Here is a 12,034-nt window from a genome sequence, read left to right as displayed (position 1 = left end):
CCTGCAGCCAGGTTCTTATTTAAGTCACATCCCTGAAACTTGCTCCGCTGTTCCTTAGGCTCTCTCCTTAAAAGCAATATCAGAGAACAAATAAAAATTTTTATTATACTTGCTAGATTTCTTATCTGAGGTTGATTTATGAAGTAGAGAGAAACCCAGGGTTTTATGGTTTCACAGGCTGAAGAGTTTTAAATGCCAGGAGCTCTTGGCATTCTTGACATCCTCACCTCTCAGATGGTGCAAGTGGCTGTTTATTAATTTTGTCTGTCATCCTCTCTCTGCAAGAAGCTATGGGGTTACCTCTATTACATTCTTGTTTCTATTCATTGCCTTGTAAAAATTTTAGGAGAAGGTGGTTAAAAAATATTCAGTATAAGAAATAAAGCATCATTTTTTGTAAGCAGCTCTAGTTTTATTAAGTGTCCTCTCTAGATTATAATGCCAATGGGACCAAGCTTTTAAAAAGTGATATTACTAAGTTGCTAAATTCTCAGACTCTTTAGCCTAAAGATCTTTATAGAAGAGTAACTGCTCTTTTACAAAGATCACTGTTTTTTATTTAACTATGGCAATTGCTTTTTAACACACCATATTGCTTCTGATGCTGGGCTGCAGGCAAGAAAAACTGTATTTAAACATGAAAGGTAAATTTATTCAATCCACTTAATGAAGAGTATAAAAATGTTTTCCCCAACTTTTTACCACAGTGTCATAACTTTCTTGGAAAGCTTATTTTTCATTTCTCACTTCCCTTTTTAACTTCTTTCTGTAACACAACATACTAGAAACTGTAGTGGTAATAATGTTATAACTATGCTTTACTAACAGATGCACTTTTCCAAAATCAAATGGATAGCTAGAATAGTAACGCCTGAATTGTACACAAGGAATATATGTCCAAATAATGGTCATACTTCATTCCCCATAAAAGAAAATAACTACTATAAAAAGGCAGTCTTAATTATAAAACACTAAGTGACATTTGCTTCATTTGAAGCCTTTTGTTCCCATCAGAAAATAAGGCTCAATTCTTCATTTGCTTCCTACAGTGGACTTGATTGACAGCTCCCTGATTCAGCAGGTCCTACTGCATCCAAGTTTCTGGGAAGCTCGCAAGTGTTCCCTTTCTGTGCAGCAGCTTTCTCAGGCACTCCAAGAGCTGTTTCAGAAGGCCAGGGAGGAAAACCCCGGACAGGTACATCCCAGAGCTTCGGAACTCACTCTGAGCCTTCTCACAACAATATACAACAGGTGAGGGTGTGGACGTCGCGCTGTGACGTTAGTGGCCAGTGGTCATTTGCCATTTGATGCTGTCTAATATTTGCTTGAGGTTTGGCATATAAGAAGCCTTTGTTTCTTTTTCACAAATTTATTCCTCAGGAGTGGAACACAGGAGTAAATGCCTATTCAGTTTTACGAATATAAATGACCCGTGGATAGCAAAAAGGGGGGGAAATGCCACATTATTCTTTCCTTTATACAAATTCATTCCTACTCTAGAGAAGCATACACACCTCTTGCTAGGGCGTTTATGATTCTATACATATGCGAGAAACGACACTCTGCTCTTGTTACTACTGCTAGCTTCTTTGCTTATTTCTTTGTAAATGATAATCAATTCTTTCTTTCTTTCTTTCTTTCTTTCTTTCTTTCTTTCTTTCTTTTTTTTTTTTCGCTAGAATAAGTTTGAAAATCCTGTGCATGGATGGGTAACCTATAAACCAGTTTAGACTATGTCAAAGGGCCAATTACATATGCTTTCAAGTCAATAGTTCTGCTAGTGTGTGGTAGGGGTGGGTGTGTTTTTTAAACTGTAAGATTTCAGTTCCTCTGCCCCCTCCTCAGTTTGGTTTACCTTACGTATCCTCAACTCAGTGGACTTTTTCCTTTAGAATAAACTTTACAAAAATCATAGTGAATTCAAAACATTTGGAAAAGTAGAGGAAAAAAGTAAAGAAAAAGAAATACATTGTTACCCATCAGCCTGCCTCCCAGAGGCAAGCACCATTTTAACCACTGGGCAAATTCCTTATGGTTATTTTCTTTTCTAGTTTTCTTTTTAATTTTTTTTAACTGCCCAAACAATATATAAACCCATTCTCAAGTTATTTTTTCATTTCACCTTCCATAAACATTAAGTTTTGACTGTCATTTCTTTTCTTTCTTTTTTTTGAGACGTTATCTCGCTGTGCTGCCAGGCTAGAGTGCAGTGGCTGTGATTTCGGCTCACTGCAACCTCTGCCTTGTGGGTTCAAGCAATTCTCCTGCCTCAACCTCCTGAGCAGCTGGGATTACAGGCACATGAAATCAGACCCGTGAATTTTTGTATTTTTAGTAGAGACAGGGGTTTCACCATGTTGGCCAGGATGGTCTCGATCTCTCAACCTCAAGTGATCTGCCTTCCTCAGCTTCCCAAAGTGCTTAGATTTCAGGCATGAGCTACCACGTCCAGCCTGATTGTCATTTCTATTATCTGTGCCTGTCTCCAACAATCTCACTGCCTTCGATAAATTGTTTAGTAGGTTTGTAAACTAGACAGCAAGTGGGCAAGGATGATTAGGCTCTGAGAGCTTGTGAACTAGCTTTTTCTCTTGCATAAATATTTGCTCCTTTGCTGCCTTTTGGTCCTCCCTTGTCTCTGTTGCTTGGTTTCCAGGCAACTGAGGCCTGAGGAAGTGATGCTACCTGCTCAACGAAGACAGGGTATACCCCTACATCCCTGGTGCCTGGCACAGGGTTTAGCACAGAGGAGGCATCCAATACAAATTTTGGAATGACTGAATGAACAAATAAATGACGGGTGAAATATGTTAATTCAGTGCTCTGTTCTGCTGAATTCTAGGTGTAGGATAAGAGGCCATGAAAAGCTAGAACTTATAACACCATATCAGCAATGCCCATTAGTAGTTATGGTTTTTATAATCCATGACACCGAAGGTACTGCTGACCTTTTCATTCTTGTCTCTGTATTTTGTCACCGTGCAGCACAGAAACAGGTTTTCTCCAGCTTATGCCTGCGGCCGCTGCCCTAATAACCCTCTCAGGAGACAGCCCTCTTACAAAATACCGAGGTAACACACAGAGGACTACGCGTGTCCAAAGTTCAGTGAGCTTCAAATCCCCAACCTGTAATCTATGTCCCCGCCACAAGGCCTTCTTTTTCAGCATGTATTCAGCATGACTTGTGTGTTTATTGAAGAAAAATATTTAAGATTTGAAGAATTTGGAATTTTTTTGAAATTTACACTTCCTAATTGTTTCTTGGTTGTTCTTTTTTTTTTTTTTTTTTTTTTGAGACGGAGTTTTGCTCTTGTTACCCAGGCTGGAGTGCAATGGCGCAATCTCGGCTCATCGCAACCTTCGCCTCCTGGGTTCAAGCAATTCTCCTGCCTCAGCCTCCCGAGTAGCTGGGACTACAGGCGTGCGCCACCATGCCCAGCTAATTTTTGTATTTTTAGTAGAGACGGGGTTTCACCATGTTGACCAGGATGGTCTCAATCTCTCTTTTTTGTGTGTGTGTGATGGAGTTTCGCTCTTGTTACCCAGGCTGGTGTGCAATGGCGCGATCTCGGCTCATCGCAACCTCTGCCTCCTGGGTTCAGGCAATTCTCCTGCCTCAGCCTCCTGAGTAGCTGGGATTACAGGCACGCGCCACCATGCCCAGCTAATTTTTTGTATTTTTAGTAGAGACGGGGTTTCACCATGTTGGCCAGGATGGGCTCGATCTCTTGACCTCGTGATCCACCCCCCTCGGCCTCCCAAAGTGCTGGGATTACAGGCTTGAGCCACCGCGCCCGGCCGGTCTCAATTTCTTTGACCTCATGATCCACCCGCCTCGGCCTCCCAAAGTGCTGGGATTATAGGCGTGAGCCACCGCGTCTGGCCCTTGGTTGTTCTTGGTATTTATTTATTTAGGGATTATCTAGACACCCATAATAATTATTGGTTTGAAGACAGGGAGGATCCTCACATTTCCTTTTACCAACCTCATGATCTTCATCATAGATGCACTGAATGATCAAGGGGTTGAAATGTGAATGGTTTTTCGTTAGTTATCAAATTATGGTTATTATAAAAAACATAGTTTGGAAGGCCTTCAAAATAGTGAGCCAATAATCAAGAACGTAACTTTCCCTTCTCTTTCCCTTTGGAGCCACAAAGAGACTGTTACCTCAAAGCAAGTACTCTTCAAAGATACATTGCAAGTATTCAATTTAAAGATTTTTCCTCCTACATGTCTAGCTCTTTTTCAGCTCTATGCAGAAAATAGCAGGGGAGGTTATGATTCTGGGGCACGCATGACTCGAAGAGTTTTGAGAAAACTACTAACAGATCTGCAGCAGGTAAATCCCTAATGCTTAAGAACTGTACTTTTGTTTCAGTTAATTAGCCACATTTATTATTAAAGAATCTGATGTCTCCAGTGTCCATTTTACCTTTATATTGATCCCAGGCAAGCTCCCTCCTCCATAGCCACTGCTGTTACTTGAGTATAACTTAACTTACACTCATAAGGTTGTGAGTAGAAGGTTATGAGTTATACTCACACTCATGAGGCTAAAGTTATTGGAGCCTATAGGTAAGAATTATTTGCATTGCTGTAAGTTTACTGTTCGTTTACTCTCTATAGAGTTGTAAGATAGCCTGGCAAAGACGATGATGTATTTCTCTATAGGTACAGATAATCACCACTGAAAACGTATCCAGAGGTCTCTTTTGCTTATTCCAAAGTGTATAATTTTCCTTACACTCCTTATACCTTTTTCACTCCTACATGTTAAAATACTGTGCCTGACCTGCACCGAGTTCTCCATGCCTGACTTCTGCATTTCCATCTATCTACAAGGCCATTGCCTTTCCTTTCACTTGACAAACACTACTCATCTTTCAGTATTACTCAATCATTTGTCACCTCCTTGCTCAAAGCTTCCTTGACTTCCTATGCATAACCTCGTTGCAGCACTTGTCAAATTGGAGCAGATGCTTCCCCATGGGACTATTTCATCTTTATGTCTCCAGTGCCTTGAACAGTGTCTCATACAAAAAGACCTCCAAAAAATACTTAAAGAATGCATAGATGGAGTGCCATGCTGAGTACTCAGATCATTTCCTGTGCTTTAAGAATGCGTTGATTTGATTTTGTTTTTATTCTTACTAGGCAAGGGAATTTAACCTCCTTAAAGTTTTTTTTTTTAATGTTAAAATGACATAAATTGATGTAACCAAGCAAGAACTTTTGCGAATGGATTAAATAGGCTCTGGATTATCTTGTGTGCAGGTGCTGTTGTCCTATTGTACCCTTACCCTTGTTTTGAAGGATGTCTCCATTCTTCCAGCTCCTACAAAATCCCCAAGTAGATGTTTTGTACTGTAAAGACCTAGGAACTTTCTGTCATTTTTCTCCTGGGTCTGGACCAAGGATTCTGAACTGAGGATAGTCATGATGGGAGTGGGGAGGGATAAGGAGGAAGGTAATAAAAATCTCTAGGACACGGAGCATTCTGCCCCTACCTGCACCCCAGGTATTAGTATGCTCCTGAGAAGGTCTTAGGAAGGCAGAGATTTGCACAGAAATTATCATCCCATTGACTGCTATTATGAACTCAGAAATAGATTCCCAGAGAAAATTCCAGGCCTCACCACATGATTCAAATCCTCCCCTAAGCATCGTAATTATCATTTCAAGTGGTGTCTGCCTGTGCGGTGTGCCATCTAGCCATGTTTAATTCTTCCGAGAACACCTGCAAGAAATTAGTCACTTGGGCCATTCATCTGCAAAATTTTTATGCACACCCTGACAGGCAAAAATGTAGGTTGAAACCCACCACAGAAGTGAATTTTCTTTGTACTAGGTTAGAATCACAGAGCTGTTGAGAGTCATTCTACATTATCCACCCATCTTATTTCACAAATGAAGTAAAACTCCTTTCCCAGGGCTCAAGGACATCAGAGGAGGGTGAATGTTGAATCAGCATCACAGTCTAAATAAGTGGTTCAGTTAGTTCATCAGCATTCACAAGCCAAACCATGGGTAATGAGTTACGTTTTCAGACAAAGGCTAAATAACATAGGAAGTAGTTACTTACATTTGACTGGTGACAGGATTATCAATTTAAAGTACAAGCCATCTTGTCACTATTACGCAAATGTTTGTTGACTTCTGCCTGGCTAATTGTCAGCAAAGAGGTTCTGAGTGCCACTTTCCTGATTAGAAGAACGTTTATTCGAGTTGATGGACTCAGCAGGAGGGTCTCTGAGATTACTTCTGAGCTTGCAGGCAATGCCTGCTGACAGCCTGTGCTGTAGAAGACATCAGATGTGAAATTAGGACTTGTGACCAAATGGGAATAAATGGAGGTGACAGGTACATGTATCTGTGCATATAGATGATGTCAGAGCCAAGTCCCTGGCCATCTTGGCAGTCACAAAAGGTTCTTAGTGCCTTCATTGAACGCCTTATGGTGACTGTGGTAGAAAGGTGGAAACCACTGAGTGTGGTGGCACAGATTGAGCCGTTGGAATGTATGTAGTAAGGTTGGCTGTGACAAAGCTTTATGAAAACTCCTCAAGAAAGAGTCAGAGTCCTGGAGTGAGACCCCCATTCTGCTGCTAAATTGCTTTTTTGGCATTAGCAAAATATCAAATCTCAATTACTCAAATAAATTGCTTTATTTTTGAAAAATATTTAATTGATAATCAGAAACTGTATGTATTCAAGGTATACAACTTGATGTTTTGAGATACATATACACTGTGTAATGACTACCACAGTCAAATGAATTAACCCATCTGTCACCATCATCATTACCATCTTGTGGGATGAGAGGTTTGAGGACACTTCAAATCTGCTCTTTTATCTATTTTCAAGTAAACAATACTGGAAAATGTGGAAAAAAAAACCCCTTTTTTTTGAGACAGAGTTTTGCTCTTGTCACCTAGTTTGGAGTGCAGTTGCACAAACTCGGCTCACTGCAACCTCCACCTCCCAGGTTCAAGCAATTCTCCTGCCTCAGCCTCCTGAGTACCTGGGATTATAGGCACCTGGCACCACGCCTGGCTAGTTTTAGTATATTTAGTAAAGATGGGGTTTCACCAGTACTATTACTAGTTGCCATGCTGCAATTACATCCCCCGAATTTATTCATCTTTTTTTTTTGAGATGGAGCCTGGCTCTACAGCCATGTTGGCCAGGATGGTCTTGATCTCTTGACCTTGTGATCCACCCATCTCAGCCTCCTAAAGTGCTCAGATTACAGGCATGAGCCATTGTGCCCAGTCCGAATTTACTTATCTTATCAAAGTTTCTACCCTTTAATCAACATATTCTCCTTTATCTTTATCCACCCTGGCATCCACTATTCTTTTCTCTGTCTCTATGAATTCATTGTTTTTAGATTCCACATGTAAGTGTGATCATGCAGTATTTGCCTTTCTGTGCCTGGCTTATTTCATTTAGCATATTGTCCTCCAGGTTTATTCATGGTGTTGCAAATGACAGGATCCCCTTCTTTCCTAAGTCTGAGTACTATTCCATTGTATATTACATGCCACATTTTTTTATTCCATTCATCTGTCAATGAACACTTAGATCGTTCCAGAAACCTGGCTGTTATGAAGAGTGCTGCAGTGAACATGGGAGTGCAGATGTCTCTTTGACAGACTGATTCCCTTTCCTTTCATCCCTTGCTTTAAAGAAGGGTAGTGATTACCACCCTACCTCAGAGACGGGTGTTTCTTAAAATGATATGATATGAAAGTGTTTAGAAAGGTTTTTCTCAAAGCTACTCTAGGCTTGTCCAAAGGTAGCGAGTTATCTCAATAGATGGTTTACAGTCAGTTACAGATTGAACTCCTGGATCTACTCTTTCCCACTTCTCACTACTGTACTTGACTAGTCTTAAGAAATATGTATATATACAATACCAAAGACTTGGAACCAACCCAAATGCCCATTAGTGATAGACTGGATAAAGAAAATGTGGCACATATATACCATGGAATACTATGCGGCTGTAAAAATGAATGAGTTCATGTCCTTTGCTGGGACATGGATGAAGCTGGAAGGCATCATTCTCAGCAAACTAACACAGGAACAGAAAACCAAACACCACATGTTCTAACTCATAAGTGGGAGCTGAACAATGAGAACACATGGACACTGGGAGGGGAACATCACACACTGGGGCCTCTTGGGGGGTGGGGGGCAAGAGAAGGGAGAGCATTAGGACAAGTACCAAATGCATGCAGGGCTTAAAACCTAGATGACAGGTTGATAGGTGCAGCAAACCACCATGGCACATGTATGCCTATGTAACAAACCTGCATGTTCTGCACATGTATCCCAGAACTTAACATTAAAAAAAGAAGTATGTATACTTTAAAACTCTAAACTTTAAGACAGTATTATTATGATATGCATTTCACAGGTGAACAAAGGCGTAAATAAAGGTTAAAATAATTTGGTATCACAAGAGGTAAAACAGAAGGAAGCAGTTTATCACCCCATTGGCAGACTTCCTTCCTTTACCCTCTTCTCTCCTCTTCTTCCCACTTGCTTATTCATTGTCTTAATGCAAACAGCATACAAAACCCACACATTGCTTTTGTTCTCTTGGATTGAGACAGTTCACCTGGTCTCAGATACCAGACTCTTAGGACTGCATGGTTGTGGGCACCAGCTCTCGGGCCTGCTGCTCCCGGAGCCCACATATTTCTCCACTTTCTAACAGCTGAGATGAGGTTGTCTCTTGCAGATCCCAACTGTCGTGGGAGAGAGTCGTGCTCTTTGCTCTGTGGAGAGTGCCACCCGCAGCTGTTTCCAAGGGGTGAGTGCCTTGCAAAAGTCCCTGGAGTTGGGGACAGACACAGTGAATTGGGATAGTTTGCTCACTGATTTAAATTACAGACCTATTATTCCTCCACAAAGTATCCCAGATAACTGAATTTAGGAGATAGTCTCACCTCCAGCTTTTCATACGATAAACCTCTTCAGCAGAGCTGACAGAATTAGTGTCAGAAAAGAAAATGAGAATACCAAGTCATGCCTAAAAACACATATTAGGGTGTCATTGTTTTTCAGGTGTTGAGCCCAGCAATCAAAGAAGAGAAATTCCTGTCTTGGGTGCAATCTGAGCCTCCCATCCTCCTGTGGCTCCCGACCTGTCACCGGTTATCAGCTGCTGACAGGGTCACTCACCCTGCTCGGTGTATGGTCTGCAGGACTTTCCCGATCAGAGGACTCAGGTATGGTCACCAGCAGCATTGCTCGGATTACCGTTCTCCAGTTGGTTCTACAGTTGGCGCTGCATGCCTTCAGATTCTTTTTGGGGTCCTCTTCACACATCTGGAATTCAGTTGACTTTTTGGCTCAATGATTTCTTGGCAAGAGGCATCCCGGTTAATAATAAATTGTCTTTTATCTTCTATAATGGTTGAAATATTAAATTCTTCCACTGATGCATACTGTGACTAATAGACATTTTTATTCCTCTAAGGGGAATAAATTTTGCCTTTTTTGGGGGGTGGGGACAGGGTCTCTATCTTTCACCCAGGTTAGAGTGCAGTGGCACTATCATTGCTCACTGCAGCTTCAAACTCCTAAGCTCAAGTCATCCTCCCACTTCAGCCTCCTGGGTAGCTGGGAGTACAGGTGCATGCCACCATGCCCAGCTAACTTTCCATTTTTTTGTAGAGATGAGATCTTATTATGTTGCCCAGGCTGGTCTCCAACTCCTGATCTTAACTGATCCTCCTGCTTCAGCCTTCCAAAGCACTGGATTACAAGTATGGGCCAATGCATCTGGGCTGTCTTTTGTTCCAAAAACAACTTTTAAGTATTTTGGAACCATTCATCCAACATCATCATCATCCTAACGATGCTAATTTTGTTAGGTGTTAGACAAATGCCAAGCTGAGCAGTTCACATGGGTCATTTTATTTAAAATATATTGTAAGCCTATGCAAAGGGTTGTATTATTCTCCCCAATTTGCAGAGAAGTGAAATAACTTACATGACTAGCAAGCAGCAGAGGCTGGTGGCCTAAATCCAGAGTCCCTGCTTTGCAGCCATGATGCTCTACTGCCTCCCTGTGCATACAACTGCAAACGAGTCTCAGACTCACGGGGATGATCAGCATGAATGAGAGCAACTCAGCCCAGATCTTCTCTCTACCTGGAGCAAAGGACAGATTCGAGAGCTAGATTTGGGGGTGAGATTCAAATATTTCCATAGCTTTGAGGATACAATCAAATCCCATCCAGTAAAATTAGAGTTATCATTAATAGCTTGGGAGAAGAGAAAGAAACTACCAGGTATAGGCCAGGTATAAAAGATGCTATTATTCACGATGAGTGAACAGGGGCTAGGGGTGTGGAAGTACTAAAGCTCTGGAACTTCAGGCAGCTGAAAACAGGGCAAAGCTGGGGGTGCCCAGAAGGAGAAGGGGACAAGAGGCCTCAGGCCCCAGCTCCTGCTCACTTTGTTCTTCTTCCTTTTCCATGCTTCCTGACCCTAGCTAAGGCAGAACTGAAATATGCTCCCCATGGAGACAAAATAGGTCTGTTTAGTACCAAGAAACCAGAGATCTCGTTTTAATTTTGCCAAGAAAATGAATTGGGTTTGCAGAGAATTTGCAGGACATAGTGAAACTTCAGTCATGTAAATTCTACCAAGTAACTGAACTTTAAACAATAAAACATATAAAAGGACAGGACTATTGGAAACCAAGCAAGGAGGAACAAGGAAATCTTCATACTACAATGAAACATAAATTATTTATGCTGGACAATGGGGAAATTGGAATATGATTTACCATGTTATGAGTACATTATGATTGTTTAACCAACAAGCCAGTGTTAGTTAAGGAGTAACTACAAGTCCTGCCCTAGGTCAGGAACAGGATTAACTTTGCAATTTTATTAAACACAACTTTTACATGGCAATTTCTTTCAAAATTATTATGTTAACCTAAAGCAGATACTATTTCTATTCTACAGATGACAAAATTGAGTCTCAAAGAGTTTGAGTGACTTACTTAAGTCACCCATAAAAACGGCAAAGGCAGAGGGCAAGAAATGCTGTAATTAACCGTCTGTTGAGAATGAGAACAGGATTTCTTTGAAATGCCTCCATGTAAACCACATTCCCTCCTAGACACCCAAGGCAATAAACAGGTGTCAATATACAAAGAGCTGGGAGACTTGGGCAAGGCTTTTTACCTCTCTGGACCTCAAGTTGTGTGTGTGTGTGTGTGTGTGTGTGTTTAAAATACAGCAGGCTATATAAAATGATGTCTGAGACTTCTGATTCTATTAAAAATTGCCCGGATATATAATAAAACTAACTTTAAACTTGTGTTTTGGAATCTCAGAAAACTCAACAGTAGCTTTGGGTTTTTGGGAGATGAAGAAAGCCATGTTAGAGCAGAAGCATTTGCAGATCTGCAGGTAACAGGAAGAGGACAAAGATTCGGCCTTGTAAAGAAAGAGAAGGTGCAAAGACCACAGAGCAGCCCTAATCCGAGATTGAATTTGTAGAAGGACATGTCACATTTTTGCTCTGTGATAGCCATGGAAGGTTGAGATGAAATTGGGGGAAAACCTGGGCTCTATATTGGTAAAAACACCGATCTCATTACCCACACAATAACCATTCTCGTATACTGGTAGGTAGTTTCAGAGCACTGATGAACAAATTTAAGGATAGAGCAGCATATTACCCTAGACAAGTCAATCACAGCCATCTAGTTAATGCTTGATAAAGCAGCCAGCATGGATGGCTCATCAAATATTCCTTAAAAATATTGTTTATTATGTTGTACATTTCATTGAAAAAGTTAACGTCTTCCCATTTATGTATGTTGAACAATTTTTAAAACTTTCTAAAAATTTTACAAGGCCAAGAGGATAGGGTTTACTAGCTCCATTTTTCCTTTATTGAAGAAACTAAGTCATTTATCCAACTTCATTCAACTAATGTTCATTGAAAACCTACCGTGTACCAGGCATTCTCCTAAACTTAAGTGAGCTTAAGTTT

The 12,034-nt window shown here is 40.9% G+C and overlaps 1 protein-coding gene across 4 annotated transcripts in view; it reads left to right on the top strand.

The window, feature by feature from the left end:
* DYTN (dystrotelin) overlaps window positions 1–12,034 on the top strand; it is a 69,564-nt gene that overhangs the window by 10,767 nt on the left and 46,763 nt on the right. For 3 of the 4 annotated variants that reach the window (XM_035305452.3, XM_035305450.3, XM_035305453.3), the window contains exons 3-7: window positions 1,050–1,251; window positions 2,986–3,071; window positions 4,243–4,343; window positions 8,754–8,825; window positions 9,080–9,243. In XM_035305452.3, coding sequence (XP_035161343.3) covers window positions 1,050–1,251; window positions 2,986–3,071; window positions 4,243–4,343; window positions 8,754–8,825; window positions 9,080–9,243 — 625 coding nt within the window. Of the gene's footprint in view, window positions 1–1,049; window positions 1,252–2,928; window positions 3,072–4,242; window positions 4,344–8,753; window positions 8,826–9,079; window positions 9,244–12,034 lie in introns of those variants that run through there. The other variant, XM_078328303.1, reaches the window with a different exon arrangement.

The sequence above is a fragment of the Callithrix jacchus genome, chromosome 6 (genome assembly GCF_049354715.1).
Source record: "Callithrix jacchus isolate 240 chromosome 6, calJac240_pri, whole genome shotgun sequence".
Classification (NCBI taxonomy): Eukaryota; Metazoa; Chordata; class Mammalia; order Primates; family Cebidae; genus Callithrix; species Callithrix jacchus.
This window is presented reverse-complemented; position numbering and strand designations above follow the sequence as displayed.